This window comes from Pelodiscus sinensis, chromosome 1 (assembly GCF_049634645.1).
Source record: "Pelodiscus sinensis isolate JC-2024 chromosome 1, ASM4963464v1, whole genome shotgun sequence".
NCBI classification, from domain to species: Eukaryota; Metazoa; Chordata; order Testudines; family Trionychidae; genus Pelodiscus; species Pelodiscus sinensis.
Window position 1 is genome coordinate 133614316 of NC_134711.1, and position 26430 is coordinate 133640745.

Here is a 26430-nt window from a genome sequence, read left to right on the forward strand (position 1 = left end):
AGGGCAGGTCTGAGGGGCACGGGCAGGGCTGTGTGAGGCAGTTCCAGGTCTGGGTTGTGCTGTGGGGCAGTGTGTGAAGGTATCTGGAGAAATATCTCCTCTAAGACTTTTCCTGGCATTGCAGGTCGACTTGCATTTCTCACCAGTCGAGGGCCTCCCAGCCTCTGATGCTCACCTACAGGTCAGAGCCTCCCCGGGCTCCCTGTGCGCCGTCCGAGCTGTGGACAAGAGCGTTCTCCTCATGAAGCCTGAAGCCGAGCTGTCGCCCAGCTCTGTAAGTCCCAGCCTGGTCCGGTGATCAAGGGGCACAAGAGCCGGTGGTGTCTGGAGAGTGCAGAGAATCACGTGTGAGGCTGAGGGCAGCGCAGTCTGTCTGGTACTGGGGTGCCCCTTGTCAGCACAGGGTCTGCACTGCGGGTTGATCTATGTCGGGCACTTGTGAAAACTGTTGCTGCACCCCATGGTGTTTAGTTCTGGGGCCTGGTGTGAGGACACAACCACACGTCCTGATTTATTATTGTGGCGCCACAGGGCCGCCCTTGGTTATTATGGAAAAGGCAGCAGCGAGCATGCTGCTCTGTGACTGTAGGGTTTATTATTGTAGGGTCACCCTTGGGCACTGGGCTTGCACACGTGGGTGTGTTCGTGTAAAGTTGTCTGTGATCACTAGGTAGTGTCTGAAATTGCTGTTGGTTTAGAATTTCCTCACCGGACAGTAGGGTGGCGTATGCTGGTTTGTCATTATTGGGCCTGTGGCCACTGCCATCGAGTCGTGTCCCCGCAGGTGTACGATTTACTCCCGGTGAAGGACATCAGGGGCTATGATTACAGGGGGCACCATGTGGAGGAGGAAGACGAAAACCCTTGTGTGAGTCTCAGCAATGTCATTTTAAACGGATTCATCTACACGCCCGTTTCTCCTGACGGGGAAGGGGATGCCTTCCACATTCTCAAGGTGAGCGCCAGGCCTCCCGGTAGTGTCTGAAATTGCTGTTGGTTTAGAGTTTCCTCACTGGACTCTGTGTGGGTGCATCTACGCTGCACTCTTAGCGTGTAATAAAATACACAATTTGTGCTACGCAAATTGCATCTCTTATTTTGATTCTTTTTCAAATTAGGCTATTTCAAAATTTGGCACGTCTCCACAGCACCAAATTTCCAAATAAAGCGCTATTTCAAGACATCCTTTATGCCTCGTGGAACGAGATTTACGGGGATGCTGAAATAGCACGTCCACTATATTTCGACACAGGGTAGATAGTCCGGGCACCTCTGGTATCCGGAAATAGCATTGCAGTGTCGACATAGCCTCTGATCCGGATGCTTGTGAACTGATACATTGGAGGTAATAACTAAAGCTGCAGGGCAAAGCCTAGATGGAGACCCCCAGCTGTAGGAACTGGATGCTCCTTTCCCCATCACTAACTTACACATGACAAGGGGATGTCCTAACCGTGGAAGCAAAGCAACAGAACCCAGAAAGGGGCGACTTGGACAAAAGGGCTGCAGAGGCAGAGATTCTCTGCCACACACTCTCTATCCCCTCTCCATGGGCCGACCCCCATTTTATCGACATGCATGTGCACATGGAGTGCTGCTCTGAGGCAGCGCCCAGCCCACCTGGCAAGGGTTTGGTGTCCTGCAGGCTCTCCAGTTTGTTCCCAGTGGGACTCACTCCTAAAGCCAAGTGCACATTAGGTGTCTCTGCAGCGAGGCAGGGGAAGGACTGGGCCAGAGAGACTGAACTCCCTCTAGGGCAGGGCCTTGGCCAGCCAGCAGCAGCTGAGTGCCTGGAAGAAGCTTGCACTGCTGATGCCTTGAATAAACCTGCTGTGAGGCCACAGGGGATGGCTGTCTGGAGCTGCTGGACTGGTGCCTTTAAATGACATAAACCCAGCCCTTGGTTCCCCACTAGCCTCACTGGCACTGACATTTTAGGCTTCTGTGATACCAGTAGGCATCACTGTCTGCCCATTGCAGTGACCCACTGTGATAAGCCCATCACATCCTGATCCTGTCCCAGCGGTCACTGACCTCCCGATGTAAGGTTTCCTTTCTCACACGGCTGTCTGGGTTATCTTCTTACAGGAGATGGGGTTAAAAGTCTTCACCAGCACCAAGGTCCATAAGCCCAACCTCTGTCTGCCGCAAAGGTTCTATGCTCCTATGGAATATGGTAATGGCATTGTTTCACCCTGCTTACACCCTCTTTGCTTTTCTCCCCCCCCCCCCCCCCTTCAGCCTCTCCTCTGCATGGAAACTAGACCAACTGGACCAGACTCTGTTCTCAGCTGTGCTGGCCAAACCCCACAACAGTCAGTCCTGAAATAGGAATCTGGTCCAGTTCCCCCTGCCTGCTCGTGGGCTGAGGACATGAGCATTGTTGTAGCTGCAGTGGCAGCTGACACCTCCTCATGCGCCTGTGCACCGCTGGCGCAAAACAGCTGCTAACTCTTGTTGAGTTTGGTTGCAGCTCTCTGACCTGGATCAGGCTCATTTCCACAGCCAGGCTCCCATTTCGTAGGAAGCACCAGAGGAAAAACTAAGCAAAAAAAGGCCAAGTTCAAAGGGGGTATGTCTACACTACCACACTAGTTCGAACTAGGGTGGTTAATGTAGTCAATCGAAGTTGCAAATTAAGCCCGGGATTTAAATATCCCAGGCTTCATTTGCATCTTACCGGGCGCTGCCATTTTTAAATCCCCCTTAGTGCGGACACTGTGCTTGTGGCTACACGTGGCACGGAGTAGGTAGTTCGAATTAGGCTTTCTAATTCGAGGAAATTGGAGGAGTAATGGTAGTTCGAATTAGAAAGCCTAATTCGAACTACCTACTCCGTGCCGTGTGTAGCCGCGGGCACGGAATCCGAACTACCGGGGATTTAAAAATGGCGGTGCCCGGCAAGATGCAAATGAAGCCCGGGATATTTAAATCCCAGGCTTCATTTGCAACTTCGATTGCCTACATTAACCACCCTAGTTCGAACTAGGGTGGTAGTGTAGACATACCCAGGGGAGGTTGTTGGGACGTGTACTCTGCAGGCTGAGCCAGAGCTTTAACTTAGGCCAGGGCCACTCAACTTTGGAAGCCCCGGGGGCCACAATGATATTCACAGCACATGCAAATATACGTGCAAATAACGTCTTTCACACTGACAGCCTTAAATAATAAGGTTAAGGCAAGACTACCAACACACAGGCCCCATTTCAGTCAGTTCTGCAGATATTAATACAATGCAACATTGACCCGATTTTCACCCCCGTGACAGCACTTTTAATGAGCACTGACAGTCCAGGGATGTAACTACTGAAACGCCTGTCAACAGAAGGCCATTATAGCGACTCCTTTTTTGTTTTCTCTCCCATCCGTGGCCACATATGGAGTAGCCCTGACTTAGGCTGCAGCCCAACCTCAGCTTTGCCTGTGCACAAATTTACTCACTCAGTACTTGGACCCAGGGCCCTGGGACCCCGCAGGAGCAGAGGAAGGAGCCTGAGCCAAGCCAGAACCCTCTTCCTTGGCAGTGTAGCTGTAACCCCACTGGACTCTGGGGATCTGCCACAAGAACCCACCAGGGTGACTGTCTCTATCCACTGGACCAGTGATGACACCTGGGGAGGGACACAAGCTGGAAACCAGCCAAATGACTGCCCCAGCATGACTCTTGCCCACACCACCGCCAATGGCCCAGGAAAGGGACCCACCTCTTCCTGCCCCCTCCTGCTTCTGCAAGGCCCCACCTCATCCTGTCCCCATCCCTACCCCTCCCCTAGGCACCTGCCTGCATGCCACCCTCCCTGCCCCACCTCATCCCACCCTGCCTCTTCCCCCGAGTCTCCCCCTCTTCCCATCCCTGCTCTGCCTCTGCCCCCTCCTCCCTTCCCTCCAAGCCCCCTCCCACAAGCAATGTAGCTGGGAGCCAAAGAAGTGGAGTGGACTGGGCTGGGTCACTCTGCTTCCCGCTGCCACTGGTGGGGGTGGGAGTGACCTGAACCCTGCTGCTGGCACCAGGCTCCGCACTAATCCCCTGGACCCCATGGGGCCCCCCAGAGCATGAGGCCCAAGGAGCTGGATGAACTGTCCACAAAGGCTTGGTGAATAGTCATGTTTTCCCACACTGCTCCATGCACAAACGGCTCGTGTGGACACGTTTGGGGAGAGCGCTAGGAAGCCTGGAATGGGGGGCTGGGGTTTGGCTTGGGCAGTGCAGATTCTGGAACCACAGTTGGAACCTAGAGGACAACAGTTCCAAACCTGGGGTTACAAGTGAGTGTAGCTACTCAAGTGTTAGATTAACAAACCCAGGGCCTGCGGATAAGAGCTCTCCTCCCCGGGCTCACGTTGCAGTGCAGGCACACCCAGTGGGCACCTGTGGAGAGGGCTTAGAACCGGGAGGCAGAAAAGCAGAGTTTTGTACCCATCTCTGCCACTGCCTTCGCTATGTCAGTTGGGATCACCATATCACTTCTTTGTGCCTTCATTTTCCTGTCTGCAAAAGGGAACTAATGATTCTCACACTTGGGGAGAGCTCTGAGACTAGATGGCCAAATATTAGTGTTAATTATGCTCTCATTACACTGGTGGAAATGAAGAGTAGCCAGGTCACATCACTGGCCTCTAATCCGTGTCCCCATTCCTCTTGCAAAACATCAGACTACTGGTCCATATATGGCAGTACCCTGACTCCTGACCATGATGGATCAGCTCTCTCATCTTTCTAGTGCAGAGTCCCTCTTTGGCTGTGGCAGTCTCAGAGGAAGATGGAAACCTCTGCAGTGCACCTGGCTGTGTTATGGGGCACATGGCTTCCTCGTTATTATGGCTGGTTCTCAGCTTATGTCCTGAAGCATAAGGACTGGTATCTCTGGTCATCTGAATCCTAGCTGGTGTCATTAGTGTTGCTGCCACCCTTAGTCACATACAAACACTGGATTTTTTTTTTTCCACTCTCTGATCTATTCACATCTACAATGCCTTGGAGCAGTGAGTTCCACAGGTTAATTCCATATGACATGGATATAGATGCAGGGCTCTGAGATGTTATGCCTGGCTGTGTTTCTCATAGGCTCCATGACTGCGGGAGGGAAAAGCAGAAAGTCTATAAGAAAAGCAGAAGTCTTTAGAAAATAGTCTGTGCTGAGCTGACACTAGGGCAATAGAAATGTTTTTCTCAATGGATCCTAAAGAAGTTTAGCAGAGACAGTTGGTGATCTTGGGAGAGTAGGGTGGGAAAGAGCATGATTGGCTGCAAGCAGAGAGAGGTCTGAGTTGGGGTCTGAATGTGGAAGGAGGTATGATCCAGGGTTTAGAATCCAGCCTGCTGCTAACTGGCAAGAAAGTGCCCTGTTCAGGAAGCTGGGCAAGGTGGTGGAGGAGGGAAGCTCCACGTGCCCCGAAGGGGAAGGGCCTTGGGCAGAAATGGCCAGTCAGCCCTTAGTGCTGCCCTGGGCTCCAGCAGCAGTGGCAGCAGCAGCCAGAAGTAATTTTCAATTGGCGGGCCCTGGGGAAGATGCCCTCTTTGCCCCCCCCACACCACACAAATGAACTCACATCAGTAGGCCTGGGCCTGGTATAGAACGAGGTCTAACATGTCACCTTTCGATCCCTTCCCTCCTACAACATCTGAAGCGAGGCTCACATATGATGAAGATCTCTCATTTGATAATATCATGTATAAAAGTGGCACTCTTGGCCCAGTGGAGACCATCCGGAAGTACTTCCCGGAGACGTGGATTTGGGATTTAGTTCCAGTGAAGTAAGTGATGTTTATGGGATGTGGGGAATGTGGTCAAGTGGGCTGCACAGACACTCAGAAGTTATTCACATGCCATGGGAGGTGCTTTGATCCTTCTGTGACAGGTGCAGTATCGACCAGAGATAAGGGTGAGGGGTGGATGGGTAGCTGGAGGGAAGGCAGGAAGTAACTAATTCTAATGTACCACATCCACTCCCTCTCCTCTCTGTAACTGAGAGGCAATTCATTGTGTGGATCACAATGGACAATCCCCTATTAATTGACCTGCCTCTGCAGGGAGTGTGTGTGTCAGAGGGAGGTGTCACTGGTTTTTGTCCCAGCTCTGGCAGAGACAGTGCTATGAGCTATGCACCTCATCCCTGTTCTGTATCCGTGTGTCTGAGGGATTTTCTCAAACCACCCCCCCACCCGCCAGTCTTGTTACTTGGATGACTGTTCTGTGGAGCTGAATGTAGGCTGGGATGGGAGGAATTGCTCTGCAGCGAGTCTACAAGAGCCAACCCGCATGGACATGCCCAGTGCTCCCGGCAGACCCTGCAGCTACAGAAGTTGAGGAGGGCAATTCAGATGCTATGAGGGAGACGATGTTCTGCCAGAGGTACACAACCTCCCCCCCCCCATCACCTCATTCTTGTTTTCTCACCAGTTCAGAGGGAAGTGCTGATTTGGCCTTGACCATCCCCGACACCATCACAGAGTGGAAAGCCAACACCTTCTGCACCTCGAGCGACACTGGCTTTGGCCTGTCCCCGACTGTGTCCCTCAGAGCCTTCCAGCCCTTCTTCTTGGAGCTCACCCTGCCCTACTCCGTAGTGCGCGGTGAGGCCTTCACGCTAAAGGCCACTGTCTTCAACTACCTGGGCCGCTGCATCAGGGTAAGGGACCCTCGCACTTCTGCTCAGCAGGGGCAGGGAGGAGACCACATGGGCCAGATCCAGCTCAGCATCCCATCCAGGGTTTGCAGCTGGTTGGTCCCTTGGAAAGTGTCTTATTACAGTGGTAAGAAATGGGTGATGGAAAGGAGGAATCTGATTGGCTGCTAGGTGTGCATTTCTACAGGGGTACAGAGCAGGTGCAGGAAAGAAGAAATCTCTTGAGATGTTTGAGAGCTGCAGATATACCTGAACCCACCTTCCTGTGCAGCTGGAGTCACCTGGCCTTAGACCTCTTATGCCCATCTCATGAGCCCATGGCAAGCAAGGGACTTGGGGCACTCACACATTGTAAATCCCCTCCCCCCAGCAGAGACCCCGGCTTTCTGGAATGGACACGTGTGCTTGGCCTTTGGCCTCCTGCTGCACAACATCCCCAGCTGCCTACAGCTGCTGGGAAACTCTCTGGCCTGTCATGTCCAGTTGCATCTATGGCCCCACTGCCTCTTGTGTATTCCTGCTCCAACACAGGCGTTGGAGGGGACTCTGAAAGGGGTCACTGCAAGACCGGGGTGGTTTTTTTCTCTGCTTTTATGTCAGTAGGTTTCATTCTAGATAGTTTTCACTGTGTATGTTGCTATGGCTACTACGACATCTGAGTAGACACTTGCTTTTGTATATAAGGATTCGGTATTAAGTTTCCAAATGCTCCTAAGTTTACCAATAGCTTCACTCACTTTACTGGTCCTTATTCTTATTTGCTCAGAGCATGTACTGTTTTGGCTTGTTGTGTTTCCAAGATATTTGAATTGATCGACCCTCTCTAGCCGTTCCCTGTCGATTTTGAGGTTTCAGTCCGTACGCTCAGGGAACAGATGCTCACAAGTTAGATGCTTTTCATCAGAAGTGCTTGCAGAGAGTATTAGGAGTAAGAGGAGAGGAAAGGAAAATAAATGACAAGGTCAGAAAAATGGCTAAGGCGAGGTCTTGACCACAGAGCATTTGTAAGAGAAGACGTGGATGGGTAGGGCATGTGTGCCAAACGAATCATAACTGACTCCCTGTTATGGCTCTCAGTTGGCAGCCAAAAAGTCCAAGACAGAGGGGCAGAGCCAGGATGACTTGGAAGCGTGTGATTATCAACCACACAGAGAAATGTAGTTTGAAATGGGAGGCCTTAGGCCACATGGCAGCTGATGAGCAAGCCTGGAGAATGCGGGTAGCCCAGTGCGCTGGAAAGCTCAGGATGGGCTACAGTCTAAGGTCATTCTAGATCAAGTGAAGCAAGAACAAGCTCCGCTGTTCATCCACGTCCCCCCGTTCCTTCCCTGCCCCTTGCTGTGCTCGCTGATGCTCCCAGTTCTGTTCTCTCTCAGCTTCCCCAGACAGTCCCTCCCCCACTTTCAGCACTTTCTCTCTTCCCCTCAGAAGACACCAGCGGGCTCTCACTCATACCAAGGTGGCAGATTTGGGGTCACCACTTCGTCTTTCTTCCTTCAAGCCCTGCAATCACCTGTTTCCTCAGAACAAATGCGCCCAGCTCTCTGCCCTTCCTCAGTCTCCTGCTCCTCTCCAAGCCACAGGACCCCTCAGCTTTCCCTCCCCCCTGGTCCCTGCCCACCAAATCCCCATGGCCTCCAAACTCCCTGCACCGTCCCATCCCCATTTATTCCCAGCCCCTCGACTGCCTCTCTCTGCCTGCCTGGTGACACCTCTCTATCCAATTGACAGGTCAGCATCTCGCTGGCTCCATCTGCCGACTTCCAGGCTACCCCTGTGGAGAACGAAGAAGAATCTTATTGTCTCTGTGTGAATGGACGGAAAACAGCGTCGTGGGCTGTGACCCCAAAATCACTGGGTAAGGGACCTGGCAACTCCAAAATCTCAGTATCGGGCACTAATGGCCGGCTCCAAAACCTCTGTGTGAGGGACCAAGTGGTCCAGAAATACTGGAGCAAGATGCTGGGTGGCTCCAATCTCTCTGGAAGAGTCTGATCTGCTGTGAAAGGAGGTAGACCGGCTTTGTGGTTGAGGCACTGGACTAGACTGTGGAGACCTGGACTCAATGTCCAGCTCTTGGGCAAGTCAGTGTCTCTCATCCATAAAATGGGCATCACACATTCATTCATGCATGGGAGGTGCCCAGACACCATTGGGCAATCAGCAGTACGGCAAAGCAGCACACCATGCGAATGACATGGACAGCCTGTACTGCGATGCCCAGCCAAAGGTTTCCTCTTTGCTTCAGGTAATGTGAATTTCTCAGTGAGTGCTGAGGCCTTGAGGACAAATCTGCGCTGTGGGAATGAGGTAGTGGAGGAACTGGACAAAGGGCGGAAGGACACGGTGATCAAACAGCTCTTAGTAGAGGTAAGGAGTTATGTGATGGGGGAGGGAGGGGTCACAGAAGACCTTTTGGGGATGCTTCCCAAGGTGCTGACATGGCCACTGCCACTCACCTTCTTGCTCTCTGGGGCTCTGTCTACACTGGCGGGTTCTTGTGCCAGAAATGTGCAAATGAGGCTAAGCATGAAATATCGTCGAGCCTCCTTTGCATACCTAATGAGCCACCATTTTGCAGAAGAGGCTCTTGCACCAGAAGGAGCACTGCCCCGTCTTGCTCAAGAAAAACCCTCTTGCGCAATGCCGCTAGGTATGCAAAGGAGGCTCGACGATATGCCATGCATAGCCTCATTTGCATATTTCTGGCGCAAGAACCCACCAGTGTAGACATAACCTGGGGCTTCTCACCATCCTGTCCTGCTGGGCCAGCTCCCTGTTCTCCCCCAGCCAAGGCCCAGAGCTAAGATCACCGCCCCACCCCCTTAGGAGCAGGACAGATACTGAAACTCTTCAGGCCCAAGGAAAATGCAGTTTTGAGCCCAGCTTCCTGGGATACCACTCCCCAAATGGGATCAGACCCCACATGAATTATTTGGGGAAGCCCCCTTCACAATGAAAGGAGGAACGTGCACACTGGTTGCTCCTCCAGGGAACAAGTATTTACACTGGGCTTGATAATAAATAAGTGATTTTTATTAAGTACAAGCAGCAGGATTTAAGTGGCTGTAAGTGAGAAGAGGTTGCACCACAACCCTCAGACTCCTCCCATAGCCAGCACCCCTTATCCCTCCTGCACCCCAAGTCCTAGCCTCAAGCCCCCTCCCGCATCCAAGCTCTCTCCCAGAGCTTGCATCCTGTCACCCTCCTACATCCCAAGTTCCACCCAGAGTCCCCCCCACACTGCCAAACCCTCAGCCCCACCCCAGAGACAGTACCCTCTCTCAAACCCCAGCTCCCTGCTGAAGAGAAGGAGGGGTGGAGTTAGTGGGGTAAAGCTTCAGGGAAGTGGATCTTTGCCCATGAAAGCTTATGCTCCAATAAATCTGTTGGTCTATAAGGTGCCACAGGACTTGTTGTTGTTTAAGCAGATTCAGATTAACATGGCTACCCCTCTGGTCCTTATAAATAAAGGGTCAACCCTAGCTCCATTATTAATAAACAAAGGGAGTTTGGGGATTTTCTCCAGTGCTTCCCACTCTCCATCCATGGTATTGTAATTTAAATAAATTATCAGAATAATTGAAATTGATATGCTTAGATGTCACCATTCTGACAAACAAAATATACAGAATTCTAAAATATTGTATGCAGAATTTTTAATTTTTTTCATGCAGAATTTTCCCAGAAATAATATATGGTATAAAGAAAATGATCAATTGTTCTCCATGTTTGCCAAGGGTAAGACAAGAAGTAATTGCATTAGATGGCAGCATGCAAGATTTAGGTGAGATATTAGGAAAAGACACCATGTTTTCCAGTGTGCTATCGCCAAGTAATCACCCATGGAATAACGTTGCAATATCCTCCCCTTGGGTGCAAGGGTCAACAACTTCTTAGAAGCCAATTTCCGACCATTATCTGCTGGCTCAGTGAGACTTTTTATTACATGAGATTTTGCAAGTCTTCCGCTTCCTTTCTCCCACCCACCCACCCAGCCATCCTGGTGCTTTTCCTCAGGTGGTCAGTGTCTCTGCAGGTTCTCACCTTTCTCATTTTCCTTCCATTCCCCTTTCCTCCCCACCCAAAGCCTGAAGGGCTCGAGAAGGAAACAACCTACAACGTCCTGCTCTGTGCAGCTGGTAAGAGCCCCGCCCCTCTTGACGTCCTCGGCAGAGGGAAGGGTGGGCACCGCAGGCTTGGAAGGGGAAGAGTTAACTAGAAGCTGAGTATGGAACTGAAGAAAGCAGGATGACGAGGAGAGGTTTGCTGCGGTGAAGGGCTGGAATGGTCCCCACAGGAAGGGCTGGAGGGGTGGGTCTTAGGGAACGTTCCTGGCCTGGGTCCTAGGGGTATGGGCTAGATGGGATTTACTGGGGCTTACCCCTTCCCTCACTCTCTGAGTCTATGGAGTGGCATTACAGATAAGAAGGTTCCAGAGGAAGAAGAGCTGGAGGCTCATCAGGTGCTGGCACCTCCCTCCATTGTGAGGGCCGGGGTGGCACGGAGGGGATCCAGGCCGGACGGGGGAGCTGGGGATCCCTGTGGGGGTCACTGTAAAGCTATGGAGGAATGGGGCTGCTAACGGCAGGGAGCCCTGTGCAGTGGAGGGCAAAGGCCGCAGCAGAGGCAGTGTCCCAGCGGCCTGGCCACTGCTCTCAGGGGGGATTTTACAGCTAGCCCATCGATCTGCTTGTCCCCAGGAAAGACAGTGCCCCAGCCACTGCCCCTGAGGCTCCCGGAGAACGTGGTGGAGGGCTCAGCCAGGGCCTATTTCTCAGTACTGGGTAAGTGAGGCCATGGGACAGCCCGGTTGTGGGTCCTGCTGCCACCGCTTTCCCTGTCTGACGGTCCCGGCCTTGCCCCCATTCCACCCCAGCCCTGTTGTTCACCTGCCACAGCCCCTCTCTCTGTCCCCGGCTGCCCACTGCCGTGGTCTCTAGCGAGCCCTTCTCCTCCTTTTCCTCTCTCCTTCGTGCCCACCTCCGGCTTTTCGTCCAGCCCACTGCTCCTCTCTGGCCGTCTCGGAGCGCACCCTTCACGGCGCTCTTCCACGTCCCGTCTCTCAGCGCACGTTGCCCTCTGTTGTGTGTCTCTCTCCCTCCCGCCCCCTGAGCTCTCGCAGGTCTGGCCTGCACCTCTCACACTGGCCCCCTGTGCTCTGCAGCGCCCTTTGCCTCTGTGTGACACTCGCTCTCTGGGTCCGTCCCCAGGCGATATCCTGGGCACGGCCATGCAGAACCTGCAGCAGCTCCTCCAGATGCCCTTCGGCTGCGGGGAGCAGAACATGGTCCTGTTTGCCCCCAACATCTACGTCCTGGACTATCTGAACAAGACGGGGCAGCTGAGCGAGGAGACCAAATCCAAGGCCATCAGCTACTTAGTCAGCGGTGAGGCGGGACGGGGCTTTTGTTTCTTCCCTGCTCCCTTCCAAGGTCGTGCTGGAGCTTTCTGTATCTGCCTTGCTCATATAAGGTTTCCATTGAGAAGGGTGGACAGACAGATGGACGGACCACCACTTTTGGGAGGCGGGGTGTAGTCACTTGTACACTCTCGGCCCCGTCACCCCATTGCTCTCCAGTCTGAGCCCAGATGTAACTCACTCTGACCTCAGCAAACGAGAGTCGGCTCCCCACATAGCCCCTCAGCCTTTCCTGGCCACCAGGGCGTCGGCAGCACCCTAACCCTTGTCATACCCCTTGGAATGATGCCTCTGACGCCCCCCTCCCGGCCCTCTCCTCCCCCGTGGTCAGACATTCCCGTGCCTAGGAGCAACTCAGAGAAGTTACCGGTTAACAGCCGGTGCAACAGGAGAGCCCCAGCTTGGGCCACACGCTTGATTATTTCTCATTCTCCTTTTCTGCACCACCCTGCATTTCATGAGGTTGCAGTCTTCAGAGATGGCCTTCCCATTTAGTTTAGCTGCTGCAAAGGGACCCTTGAACCCGCCATTGGTGGCTAGGAGAGGCACATCATAACCCTTTGCCTGAACCTTCATTTACTAGCTAATAGAAGACCAAGGTCTCTCTGCTGATAGATTGAGGCTGGTTGTAGGAATGGGAGGGCTGGCAGGCTCTTGTACTGTACATTGAACCTGCTTCTGCATCTCACACTTCATCCAAACCCAGCTTTGTACCAGTGTAACTATTTCAGTTACAAAGTAAGAAAGTAAATTAATAACAATAATTCCATCTGTACAACCCCTCGTGTGCAGGCAGTTCTACTCCCTTCCCTTCTGGGAACAAGCTGTATTGGTACTGGCATTTTTCTACTAGCCTAACAATATCCACCCTGGGGATTTGCAGCATTTTAAGTCTTACCGGTACAATCACAGCCAGGCCGTCACAAGCGCAGGGCAAGTGGGGTTCTCATGTGGGATACATCATGCTGGACGCGTCATAATCAAGGGTGCAAAGATGCAACAAGTAAAAATAATAAGCTGCAAAAGTAAACAGCATGATGCGCGCTAACCTCAGGTGTGGGGGGGGGGGCACATCATTAATCTTCTGCCCCGGGTGCAAATATACGTAGTTACAGTGCTGATCACATCTGTGTGCAGACGGAACTGACGATTCCCTTTTCCCAGCTGACCTCTACACTGGACTTCACTGCAGTAAAATGCACCTTCATTCTCCCTCTCAGGTTACCAGACACAGCTGAATTACAAACACTGGGACGGCTCCTACAGCACATTTGGGCCACGTTACGGGCAATCGGGAAACACCTGGTAGGATTTCCGTGCTGCTGAACTCTTCCCTCCTCTTGTAACCTGGAGCTTGCCCATTGTTAACAGGCGCTGATGCTGCAGGGGCGGGGGAGATGAGGAGATGGAGAGCTGAGGATGCCTGGGGAAGGGAGATCTCATGTAGTTCAGGTGCTGGAGGCCTGCCATTTCCAGCCCTCTGATTCCCTGTTCAAGTCAGGTTAGAGCGTTTGGGGGCTGCTCTAACTTGCTCCAGTTGCCCTCAGTTCCAGGAGGCCCGTACATTATCTAGGTGCATCCACAACACAGCACACGCCAGCCACTTGTCCTCTGTGCCGGGCTATGTGGAGAAGGCATAAAAGTGCTGGCCAAAGAGTCCCCGGCTGGACAACTTGCTGGTAGTTTCAGCTCCCTTTGTGCTGTGGGAGTGGAGGGGGCAGGGCAGAGAATCCATCCCCAAGTCTGAGTGTGGATACTCGGCCTTTCCAAAATTACGTGTTTGGACCCAAGCTGGACAGGTTAGGCCACCACAGCCCTCAGGCGAACGAGGAGCGGGTGACGGAGGGTGGAGCCATTGCAGCCCCTCGGTGCCTAGTGCCTGCTCTGCAGGGTGAACACACCGGCTCTGCAGGGAGTGGCAGTGGGCAGCTCGGTACAGGTTGCTCTTCCCTCTGCCACTCCTGACTCCATTGCCCCGGTGCGGCGCTAGGAGGCGCTGGGCTTCAGAGGCCGAATAAGGGGCCTGCTCCTCTGAGTGCTGCCCCCAGTGCGGTGCTAGAAGAACGTGCAGGGCCAATGTCCTGGCCATTCCTGGTCTCTGCAGAGTCTGAGGCTGCTCTTCCACTTTGTCCCCCCACTGCTGCCCTCGCCATTTGTAACCAGTGCAGGAAGCTGGTTCCCTTCCTGTCCTAAAATGGGCCGTAGGTCGGCAGGCAGCGGAGTGAGTGAATGGCTCCCTGCTCCAGGCCTTCAGCTCTCCAGCTCCTGCTGTATCCCCCCAGGCAGGTGCTGCCCGGGGCCCCCGACCCCGCCAGCGAGCACAGGGCATGGGAGGGGCTCTCACCACGGCTGATCTCTGTGCAGGCTGACGGCCTTCGTCCTCAAGTCCTTCGCGCAGGCCCGCTCCCACATCTTCATCGAGGAGAAGCACGTGCAGGACGCCCTGGCCTGGCTCGCTGGCAAACAGAAGGAAAACGGCTGCTTCCGCAGCTCGGGGACGCTGCTGAACAACGCCATCAAGGTGACGTACCTGCCCAGCTGGCTTCCCGTGGGCCTCGTGGGACCCACACAGGATGCCAGTGTCACAGGGATCCTGCAGCCCCGCATGGGCACAGCTCTGCCACTGCGGCACATGGAGCTGGGCAGGGGCCTTGGGAGTGGAGCGGATGGGATCTAGCTGGGGGAAGAGCAAGGGGAAGGGAGAAGAGGGCGGATACAGGGAAGGCACCTGCTTGTGGGAAGACCAGGGATGTCGAAGGCCCCAGGAAGGAGGAGCAGGGGAGGGGTTCAGGGCTAATGTCTCTCTCTGGTTCCCTGCAGGGCGGGGTGGATGATGAGGTTACGCTCTCGGCCTACATCACCATCGCGCTGCTGGAGATGCCTCTGCCCGTCACCGTACGTACCTATAACCCCGCCAGCCACGGCGCAGCAGGGGCCCCAACTCGGCAGCCTCCCACCCCGAGACAGAAGCCTTGAAACATGGGGCAATCCAGTCAGAAAAGACGTAACAGTGAGATCCAGACCTTGAGCTGGAGTTTCCCTGGAGCTTCCCTTCCCGGCCAGGACACTGGCTCTGTCTCGTCGCTAATCCTTTCATATCATCGTTGTTTAAAAGCTTTGGAGGCAGCGTTTGCTGGACCTTCTCTGGCAACCCACAGCTTAGAGTTGTGCAGCTATTTAACCCTCGGGGAAATAACACTCCTGCCCTTGGCACTAGCCAGATGGGTCCCCGTCCAGGGCCGATTTCTGTTCTCCCGCAGTCAGGCCTCTTCCACACCCGCACGTGGCCCTGGATAAAGTTCTCTCATCGGCGAGGAGCCAAAAGGCTATTTGGGGCAGCGAGTTCACACAGGGCCACTTGTGCCAGCGCGTCGTGTTCCTGTGGTATCAGGCACGTCGGCCGGGTGGTGCATGATCTAGGCATCCCAGGGCCCTTTGTGCCCCTTCCAGCCGCACTGCCTTGTGGGGACATGTAGTGCCTAGTTGTCCCTGTGCGCAGGGCCGGCCCGAGCCCTTTTGGCGCCTTAGGCCCGAGAGCTGCTGGCACGCGTGCCGGGCCATGAAGGCCCTGCAGCCGTGGGAGGAAGGGTGCTGCTGGCCAGCGCCACAGGGCCGGCGCTGTGGGAGCCGGGCGCACAGCTCCTGATGGCAGCTGTAAAGGACACCATGCGCCCCTTACAGCTGCCATCAGGCGCCCCTCATCGGTTGGCGCCCTGGGCAGCTGCCCGGCTCACCCATGCCTCCAGCCGGCCCAGCCTGTGTGTGTGGGAAATGTCCCCTCGGGATGAGGGGAAGGTAGCGAGAGGCAGGAGCCGCTGTGGCTCTGCTCCGTGTACTCACTGTATGAGAGCCAGAGAGGTCTCCCATCATGAGGACCTTGGTTCAAAACTGCTACCAGTAGGGCTGCCGACGGGGGGCAAAACGGGCAGTTGCCTCAGGGCCCAGCACTTCAAAGGGGTCCAGAGCGCCTGGCCACTGCCACTGCCATGGGGGCAGCAGCAACAGACAAAGCATTGGGCCCCTTAAATCGTCTCCAGGCTGCATCTTCGCACCCTCCCCGTGGCCCTGAGGGCTGGGCGACCCAGCGCCACGCACAGGGCAGTGCTGAGGACTGGCTGCCCCCAGCCCCGCACCTTCCACCCAAGGCCCGGCCCCTTCTGCACCGAAGCTGTCAGCCTCTGGCTACCAGACGGTCTCTCTCTGCTAAAGGGCAAGTTGCATTGGGGAAGCGCAGTGGGCGATCTCTCCCCGCCCCCTCTCAGCCCCCTCTCTCTCCCCTCACAGCACTCTGTGGTCCGCAATGCTCTCTTCTGCCTGGAGACGGCCATGGAGCAGGAAGGAACCCACGTGTACACCAGGGCACTGCTGGCCTACGCCTTCGCCCTGGCGGGGAAGGAGGAGAAGCGCAGGGCCCTGCTGGACTCGCTGGACAAGGAAGCAGTGAAAGAAGGTGAGACCTCCTGACAGGCCCTTCTCCTGACCCAGCCTGCGGGCCTGCATCCCCACGTGGAAGGTGACCTGGTACTCAGACTCACACACAGAGGGGAAGCCACCGCAGGGCAGAGGCAGGAGGGACGAGGACCAGGCAGGTGGCTCTTATGTGACAGGATGAAACAAGATGGAGAGAGGGGCAGCCCAGGCTTAGTTCTGGCCTCACAGCCTGTCGTACCCCGGCCTTTCACACTGGGTCATTGATGCCTCCTTCCTATCCCGCCTTTGGTGAAAGGGCAACTTTCCCTTTGCATCTGTCCCTTGCATTGGTGCTTTCCCTCGTCCTGCCTCCCTCCGCTTGCCCCCTCCCAGCCCCCCGCAGCTGGTTAGCATTTCCTGTTGCTTTCGCCCATGTTCCCCTTTGCTGCACCGTGTAACCGGCCCGGCCTTCCTCTTCCTCAGCTCCCTTCCTCCGTCCCCCTCCGCAAACCTCACTCCTGCCTCCCGCACTGGGAGCTCCCAGGCCTTTCTTCCCGGCTGACACAGGATTCACGTGCCACTGTGGCGCCTCCTGCTGGCTGGCCTGGAAATTAGCTCTGCTGGCCAATGCACCCTCGTGAGGCGCCCTGTCGCTTTTACTGTCATTTCAGGCCCCGGGCTGCAGCGTCCTTTTCAGTGACACTGCCCTCCAGCCGTGCCACGCGCTGCGCTCTCCCTTTCCGGGGAACCGGCAATCTCCCTCCAGCCACTTCCTCAGTGGCAACTGCCCACGGCAGCACAATTTCGCAGGGTCCCCCCCTTTGACATGGCACATGCGCGGTGGCACCACGGCGCATTTGCAGGGCTTCTTGAAACGCGGGGCCGGGAGCGACTGCCCCGCTTGCCCTGCCCTATATCCGCCCCTGCTGCCAGCCCCTGTCCCAGGGCCTCTTCCATGCGACTGCCGCACCCTCTTCTGCCCTTACCTCAGGGCCTTGCCAGCAGGCCCTAGCAGCCAGCCAAGAGAGCTCTCCAGCTCCCCCAGTCCCTGCTTGCAGCACCGCTAGGTCCTAGCGCTCCAAACCTCTCTCCTCTCTGCTGCCTCCCGCACTAAAAGCTCCCCCATACTCCCTTCCTCCACACCCACAAAATCTCAATGGTCCTGCTGCCTCACATCTGCCCCTCCCCCCCCACACATGCTGCAGCTGGCCCCAGGCACAAGCTAATGCCAAGCACATGCACTGTTGCCCCAGGACCCGCTCACACACCCGGGCTCCTTCACTCCACCCCAAAGCCCCCTCCCCACATTCCCAGTTCTCCTCCCATCATTGCAGCCACCTGTCCCTCTGCAGGCTCCACAAACACATTTTCCCATCTCCAGCCCCCCGCCCAGAGGCCTCATGGGAGTTAGGCAACTGTCTGCTCTGCGAATGCAGGTATCGCCAGGCTGCCAAAGGCCACTCAGCACCCGAGTCGGGGGGTGGAATCCAGCAGCCGGTCGTGGCCAACCCAGTCACATTTCCCACCGGTGGCTCACTGAGGGTGCCCCAGCGCCTCGCCCTGCAAGCAGCAGAGTGTAGGCCCCGCCGTCCCTGTCTGTGCTGGCTGAGAGTCACGTTCACCAGCGTCATGCCTTTTGTTTTCTAACACGGAGCATTTCCCCGGCGTAGATGGACCCAAAGGCCTTGTCTGTGCACAAGCCGCGCTGCTGCAGTTAAAGTGGTGTGACTCCCCCAGTGTGGACGCAGTGATAGCCGTGTGCCGGGAGAACTGTTCCCCTGGAGCTTTCCCAGACAAGGCACCGCTCTGCGGGTATAACTGCGCCCAGACTGAAGGCACCGGCAGGAAAATCACGGCCCTAAGCAAAACAGGGGTAGTGGCACAAAATCTGTGTGTCCGCCAGTTCTCACAGGTGTCTCCCTCCCTCCCTCCCTCCCCACCCCCCAGAGGTGCCGATTCTCTCCCTCCCTGCCCCTTAACCCCCTCGCTGGAATCCCTCATCCGCGCTTTCTCCTTCCCTCTCCCTCCTCCCCAGCCCCTCCCTCTGCCCGCCCCTTTGGCTCCAGCCCCCCCTTCCCTGCTCTCCCCCTTCGCCTCAGGAGGGTTCTTGCTCCCCAGCCCTGTCATCCATTTTGGGGCGGAAGCAGCTGAGTGGCCTCGAGCTTCCTCCACCCCGGCGCAGGCTCTGCTGGCTACCGCAACCCAGGAAGGGCTGGGACGAGCTCAGGAGGCAGCGGGCGAGGCAGCAGCTGCTTTGGTCCAAGGGGCATCACACGGAGAGAAGCCTCAAGGGGCCCATTTCAGGGCACTGGAGCTGCCTTACAGGTCCCCAGGCATAAGGGGCATCACCAGGGAGGAGAGAGCTGGGCCTGGGTCCCTTCCCCTAGGTCTGGCACCTGTGGGGACGCTTGGATGGCGGCTTTTTCCTCGTGCTGAACCAGTCCCATTAGGACAAAGGGGATTTAGAAACGTGAGCTGGGGCCAGGGCTGCGGGCACCTGACTTTGCAGCTACTCAGGTGTATTGCGGGGGAAGGGTTCTCCCTGCAGCTCAGTGCTGTGCGTGAGCATATCCCGTCACCCTGGCCCAATGGCACCCTTCTCACTGAGCAACAGCACAGCTCAGCCGGGTCCCCCCGGCTCAGCTCCGCTCCTCACTCCAGGCTCCGCTCCTCGCGCTGGACGCTCCTCCCTGGCCTGCTCCTTGCAGCGGGAGACGACAGACGAGGAGAAGCCTGATGTTTGGACTGGCAAAGGGGGAAACGGATCATTGGGGCCTCCAAACAAGGTGCCCGTGTCCCGGGCAAACCCACGGAGGACTAGGGCTGGGCTGGAACAGAAGGGTGCACAGGGCCCTCGCCCAGCTAAGTGGAGTGTGACCGTCACTGCCTCCCTCATCCCCCTTGTGCCCCTTGAGGCTGGGACCACTGAGCGACCTCCCATCTTTTGGGTCAGTGAGTGCAAGAGAGGCTGCTCCTGTCCGTTTCTGGGCTGTCCCTGCATAAGATAAAGGGGATGTGGGCCCAGAGGTGGCAGCCTGATTAGTCACTGAGTGTTTGTGTAAATCCACCAAACCAGCAAGGGGCTACTTAACCCCTTTCCCTCTCACACCAGTGTGCCAGAGGCACTTGGGGGACTCTGTCCTCCCACCTGCACCAGCAGAAGATCAATAACCCCTTTAGAAATGACACTTACCCAGCCTCTGTTTCCTTCTCCCCCTGCCTCCCTCTCCCTTCTCCCGCTGCAGACGGCTCCATTCACTGGCAGAGGCCTGGGAAGCAGCCCGAGGCCGATCTCCCCTTCTATCACCCCCGGGCTCCCTCTGCTGAGGTGGAGATGACGTCCTACGTGCTCCTGGCTTACCTCACCGTGCGGCCGGAACCGTCCCGGGATGACCTGTCGTCGGCAGCTCAAATCACAAAGTGGATCAGCAAGCAGCAGAATCCCAACGGGGGCTTTTCCTCCACCCAGGTGAGCCGTTCCCCTCCCCAGCCCAGGCACCAAGGGCAAGGGTGAGAAGCAGACAGGACAGGGCAGGAGACAGACAAGTAACCCAGGAGGAGGGAAAGGCAGCCCTGCAGAGAGGGTGTGTGTGGCAGTCCTCTCATTCTTCTCACTAAGCTTATAACCCTTGCTCAAACTTCATTACTGAGCCTGTCTCATGGAAATATATGGAGACATACCTATCTCATAGAACTGGAAGGGACCTTGAGAGCTCATCAAAGTCCAGTCCCCTGCCCTCACAGCAGGACCAAGTACCATCCCTGACAGATTTGCCCCATATCCCTAAATGGCCCCTTCAAGGATGAGATCACATCTCGAGGTTTAGCAGGCCAATGCTCAAACCAAAATTTGGTGCTGTCTACCCAGCACTTATTTCAAAATAAATCACTATTCTGAAACATGCCTTACTCCTCATGGCATTAGGTTTTCAGGGACATCAGAATAGTGAGCCTGTTATATTTCGAAATAACAGGTGCACTCAGAAGAGGCAGAATAGCTATTTCAGGATACCTCCAGCTGCTTTCAATAAATACTCTAAAGTGGATAGAAAGCTGGCTAGATCATCTGGCTCAATGGGCAGTGATCAATGGCACGATGTCTAGTTGGCAGCCAGTAACAAGTGTTATGCCCCAGCAGTTGGCCCTGGGGCTGGTTTTTTGCAACATCTTCATTAATGATGTGCAGGAGGGGATGGAATGAGGTGTACAGCTAGTTCAGATTAGAAGCCTAATCCAAACTAGCTACTCCGGGCCGCGTGTAGCCGCGCGGCACGGGGTTCGAACTAGCCGGCATTTAAAAATGGCGTCGACCGGCTTCATGCAAATGAAGCCCAGGAAATTCAAATCCTGGGCTTCATTTGCAATTGCGGATGACTACATTACCCCCGCTAGTTCGAACTAGCGGGGTAGTGTAGACATACCCAGTGTGCCTTTGTAGCCAAGATGGCAAATGTCATATTGGACTGCATAATCAGGAGTATTGCCAGCAGATTGAGGGAAGCGATTATTCCCCTATATTCAGCAAGAAGAATGATTAGGGTCCTAGTGCACATGACTTATAAGGAGAGGCTGAGGGAACTGGACTTATTTATTCTGCAAAAAAGAATGGGGGGGGGTGGAACTTTAGAGCATCGTTCAATCTCCCTGAGGGGGATTCTAAAGCAAATGGAGCTAGGCTATTCTCAGTGGTGGTAGATGACGAGGAGCAATGGACTCATGTTGCAGTCGCGGGAGGTCTAAGCTGGCTATCAGGAAAAACTATTTCCCTAGGAGGGTGGTGAAGCACTGGAATGGGTTCCCTAGGGAGGTGGTGGAATCTCCTTCCCTAGAGGTTTTTAAGTCTCGGCTTGACAAAGTCCTGGCTAGGATGATTTAGTTGGGATTGGTCCTGCTTTTAGCAGGGGTTGGACTACATGGCCTCCTGAGCTCTCTTCCAACCCTCATTTAATGATTTTTTTATTCTATGATTTACACCCCTGGCTGTTTTCAATGGGAGATAGGGGCCTTAAAACCATGGCGGTTCTGGGCCCAAGGGAATAAGGGATTATGGCTTGGTGAGGGGGGAGAATGGGTGGTAATGGGAAAGATGACTTTTCTGTCTCCCTTCTACTTCTCAACTGTGCACTTCTGTGTGGGAGGCCCAGTGAGATAGCCTTTTCCATGGTCCTGGAATCCCTAACTCATCCTCTTGGTTGCCTCTTCTCTGGCAGGACACGGTGGTGGCGCTCCAGGCCTTGTCCAAATACGGAGCCTCAACCTACGCCCAGAGTGGAGGAGCCTCCACAGTGACCCTGCAATCCACAGGGAACTTCCAGACCCAGTTCCGGGTGGATCACATGAACCGTCTTCTGCTCCAGCGTGTGGCACTGCCAGAAGTGCCAGGGGACTACAGCATGGGGGTAACAGGAGAAGGGTGTGTCTACATGCAGGTGAGGGGCCCTGGGTCATGGGGAGAGGCTGCTGCTGAGGGGGGCCAATCTCATTCCATGGAGAGGGCAGGGTGGGGTGGTTTGGGGAGGAGAGAGGAAGGGAGGAGAGGGGAGCAAAAGAGAGGAAGAGGTGAGGGACAGGAGGAGAAAATAAGGAAGAGGTGAGAGGAAGAAAGAGACTGGACAGAGCGTTGGGGACTAGGGAGAGAGAGAAAGGGGATAAAGAAAGAATGGAACTGAGCTGAATTAGGAGACAGAGAAGAGCAGAGAGGAGATGGATGCACAGACACACACACAGAACTGTGCATTCTCTTTCAGACCAGCCTCAAGTACAATGTGCTCCCCAAGCCAGACGAGGCGCCATTCACACTGGAAGTGCACACGGTCCCCCAGACGTGTGACAGCCCCAGGGCCCACAAGACTTTTGACATCGCCATAAACATCAGGTAACTCTCCTTGCAGGGCCAGGCCTTCCAGAGCAGCTGTAGGGCTGGGGATGAGCTGCTCCTGGAGTCCCCAGAAAAGTGGACTCAAATTTTATTTCTCTAAAAATTAAAACTGAATTTTTACATTAAATCATGGTACTTCCTTAATTGCTATCGCTCTTTTCAGTGTCAATCAGATTTTGCATTTCTGTGTTGCCATCTCTTTACTTTCTGTCCCTTAAAATGGTAGAGCGATTGTTTTGTGCTTGTTTTTCCATGTACAAGTCAGAGTTTCAGTCGCTTTTAGCATTAGAGCAACATAGACTCAGAGCAAAACTACCAGACAGGGGTGGGGCCGAAGGCAGTGAGCCCTCAGCAGCACCTGGACTGTGGACTGGGCCCCCCTCCCTCTCTCAGGGTATGTCTACACTACCCCGCTAGTTCGAACTAGCGGGGTAATGTATGCATACCGCACTTGCTAATGAAGCCCGGGATTTGAATTTCCCGGGCTTCATTAGCATAAGTGGGGAGCCGCCATTTTTAAATCCCCGCTGCTTCGAACCCCGTGCAGCGCGGCTACACGGGGCTCGAACTAGGTAGTTCGGACTAGGTTCCTATTCCGAACTACCGTTACTCCTCGTGAAACGAGGTGTACCGGTAGTTCGGAATAGGTACCCTAGTCCGAACTACCTAGTTCGAGCCCCGTGTAGCCACGCTGCACGGGGTTCGAAGCAGCGGGGATTTAAAAATGGCGGCTCCCCGCTTATGCTAATGAAGCCCGGGAAATTCAAATCCCGGGCTTCATTAGCAAGTGCGGTATGCCTACATTACCCCGCTAGTTCGAACTAGCGGGGTAGTGTAGACATACCCTCAGAGCCCAGCAGAGTGATGGTATAGCCTCCCAGGGCAGTTCAAAGGGACCTAGGCCTCCAGCTGCCATTGCTGCTACTGGGCCAGCGATGGTGGCCAGTAGCTCCAGGCCCCTTTGAATGGCTGGGCCCTGGGGCAGTTGTCCTCTTTGTACTCCCCCCTCACCCCGGTCGGTAGATGTGGTGACAGAAGCTGAATGCTTTGGCCCAGCCAGAATTTGCAGTCTAGGTTCAATCAGACTTGTGCTCCTAAATCACATTGGTGCTTTCATAAAACCCTTCCTTGGATGCCAAAATATGGGCTTAGGAGCCTAACTTTAAGCTCCTACTTTTTTGAAAGTGTGTTTATAAAAAACCTCACAATAGCAGTGCTAGTGTATTGAAATAACTCCTTAGTATTATCAATAATCCACTTTGATTCTGAGGTGACAGAAAATTTATCCCAATAAAATATACGTTTTTAATAAAATATAATTTTAGCCCGATACTGCAAACACTTCTGCATATTCTCCAGGTTCCTCACCTTGGCCTCTGTTCATGTCATTATAACAGGGCAGGACTGAGGGGCACTGGCAGGGCTGTGAGGGGAGCCCAGGGCTGGAATAGCAGGGGGTTCAGGGCAGGACTGAGGGGCACTGGCAGGGCAGTGTGGGGAGCCCAGGGCTGGAATAGCAGGGGGCTACAAGGCAGCAATGAAAGGTAGTGGTAGGATAGGGTGCCAGTGAAGATGGGAGGTGCTGCAGGTCAGGGTTGAGGTGCCTCAGTTCTGTGCTGAGCTGTATTAAACCTTGTTTTGTTTTCTGCTTGGTCTCCCAGCTACACAGGGAAACGTCCCATCTCCAACATGGTCATCGTCGACGTTAAGATGCTGTCAGGATTCATCCCTGTGAAGCCTTCAGTGAGGGAGGTAACGACCCATTCTGCGTATGGGCCCCTGCACCTCAGGGGTATCTGCCTACTGGAGTTCAGCTGCCCACAACCCCAACCATGCTCAGTGGACATCCAGAGCCCCTTGCCTCCAATCTCATCCAAATGGTACCTGGTCCACAGTTATCTCCAAATCTTGACCCCTCATTTTACTGGTGCAGCCTGGCCTTTCCTTAGTCCCTTCTTCAGCATCACCCTCCTTCCTGTATCCCATCTCTCTCATCCCCTCTCTTCTTTCTGAGCCTCCCCTGATGCCTCACTCCTCCCCTGCCCCATCCCATCCCCATGAGCTCCCCCTCAGTGATCTCCTGGTCAACTGTTATGCACAGAGCGGGCGAGCCTGGCTGGACGCACCTCACATTCTCCCCTGCAGGGGGCAGTCCTCCTGTAAGGGGAAGTCAGGCTGAGTTCTCGGGTTGCTGGGGAGAGAGAGTGAGGATCCCCCACCCCCCTGCACCCCTCTCTCCTCCTCTAGATATAACCCCCCACACACACTGCTGCAACTTCCAAGCCCACCTCAGGTCCTGCATCTCCTCAGGGAGATGCAGACAGTTGAAGCTAGGTGCCCCTTAAAGGGCCCTGAGTGGGATCCCAGCAGATTAAAGAAGGAGAAACACAGAGGTGGCAGTGTCTAGAGACCAAGACTATAATATAAGAACTAGGGGCCACCAAATTAAATTAATGGGCAGCAGGTTTAAAACAAATAAAAGGAAGTTCTTTTTCACACAGTGCACAGTCAACTGTGGAACTCCTTGCCTGAGGAGGTTGTGAAGGCTAGGACTATAACAGGGTTTAAAACAGAACTAGATACATTCATGGAGGTTAAGTCCATCAATGGCTACTAGCCAGGATGGGTAAGAAATGGTGTCCCTTGCCTCTGTTTGTCAGAGGGTGGAGATGGATGGCAGGAGCGAGATCGCTTGATCATTGCCTGTTCAATTCACTCTCTCTGGGACACCTGGCATTGGCCGCTGTCGGCAGACAGAGTACAGGGCTGGATGGACCTTTGGTCTGACCCTGCATGGCCGTTCTTATGTTCTAAGACCAGCCCTGCCCACAGCCCCAGCCTTCCCCTCAGGCGAGAAGTCGGACACTGAGCTGATTCCTCACTTTTTAGAGACCCAACCCCTCAGTGTGACTTAGTGTTGCCAGATATTTCAAAACCACATGCCTAAATGGGTCTCAAAACAAGCCACAAACATCCAGTCGTCAGCACTGAAGGTGTATTGCTCCCACCTTCCCCTCATAGCCTCCCTGCACACACACTCTTTGCCAAACCAAATGATCCATAGTGGCAAGTAGCCCACTTGAGGACTGACTCATGAAAAGAGCTCTGCACCCACCTGTGGCAATGGACTGCCTGGCCGAGACGCTGGCCCTGGGTCCAGCCATACAGCTGGATACCCTAACACCACCTGCTGTGCCCAGTCACTGTGGGAGGATGCTGCCATGGACATGAGTGACTCCATGCTAATGAGGCAGGCAAGGTTATTGCTGGCTGGGGCTTGGAGTCTTACTTGGGGCATCGGAGTTTGGTGCTCCCCTATGTCCTCTCTGTCTGCTAAGCTGCCTCTCAATCCACTCTGGCTTTCTGCCATGGTAACAGTTTTCTTGCTGCTGCTGGTCAGCCACAGCCAGGGTGTGACATGAGGGACAGCGTGGTAGGTAGTGGCAGGGTCATGTTCCCTGGCTCAACTTTTGGAATGTGGATGCTCTCAGTCTGGGGCCCTTCACATCTCAGGCCACTAGGTGGGTAGGGCCACACTACAGACTCCACCTTTACCTTTAATGCATCAGCATCCCATTCCTCAGCACACTGAGATGTTGTGAAAGGAGGGATTAATGACATACTGCTTCTCTCCCTTGGTCATGGGCAGCTGGAAGGAGATCACCACATCCAGCGCACAGAACTGAGCACCAATCATGTGCTGCTGTACATGGAGCAGGTGAGTGGCCACAAGGGGCTGGGATGGGCCAAGGAGAGTCACCCCAACATAGAGGCTCTGAGAGGTAATCTGCCAGGCTAGAGTCAGGATGGAAAGACAAACACATGTACCCCCCTCAGGTGCTGCCCCTCCCCAGCATTACCCTTCAGCACTTCCTGCGACCCCTCAACAAGAAGGCTAATGGCATATTAGGGTGCATTAAGAGGAGCATTGTCAGCAGATCTAGAGAAGTGATTATTCCCCTTTATTCGGCTCTGGGGAGGCCACATCTGGAGTATTGTGACCAGTTCTGGGTGCCCCACTGTAGAAAGGATGTGGACACATTAGAGAGGGTACAGCAGAGGACAAACAAAATGATTAGGGGGCTGGAGCACA

At 54.7% G+C, this 26430-nt stretch overlaps 1 protein-coding gene across 1 annotated transcript in view; it reads left to right on the forward strand.

The window, feature by feature from the left end:
• The window catches only part of LOC102453736 (alpha-2-macroglobulin-like), a 64299-nt gene that overhangs the window by 35034 nt on the left and 2835 nt on the right, over positions 1-26430 (forward strand). Inside the window, exons 15-33 of the mRNA XM_075902371.1 lie at positions 125-274; positions 785-955; positions 2089-2176; positions 5629-5755; positions 6402-6630; positions 8359-8485; positions 8876-8997; positions 10718-10769; positions 11331-11414; positions 11841-12017; positions 13270-13354; positions 14414-14570; positions 14870-14944; positions 16334-16499; positions 19705-19928; positions 21670-21888; positions 22207-22334; positions 23999-24089; positions 25987-26055. Coding sequence (XP_075758486.1) covers positions 125-274; positions 785-955; positions 2089-2176; positions 5629-5755; positions 6402-6630; positions 8359-8485; positions 8876-8997; positions 10718-10769; positions 11331-11414; positions 11841-12017; positions 13270-13354; positions 14414-14570; positions 14870-14944; positions 16334-16499; positions 19705-19928; positions 21670-21888; positions 22207-22334; positions 23999-24089; positions 25987-26055 — 2541 coding nt within the window. The remainder of the gene's footprint in view (positions 1-124; positions 275-784; positions 956-2088; positions 2177-5628; positions 5756-6401; positions 6631-8358; positions 8486-8875; positions 8998-10717; positions 10770-11330; positions 11415-11840; positions 12018-13269; positions 13355-14413; positions 14571-14869; positions 14945-16333; positions 16500-19704; positions 19929-21669; positions 21889-22206; positions 22335-23998; positions 24090-25986; positions 26056-26430) is intronic.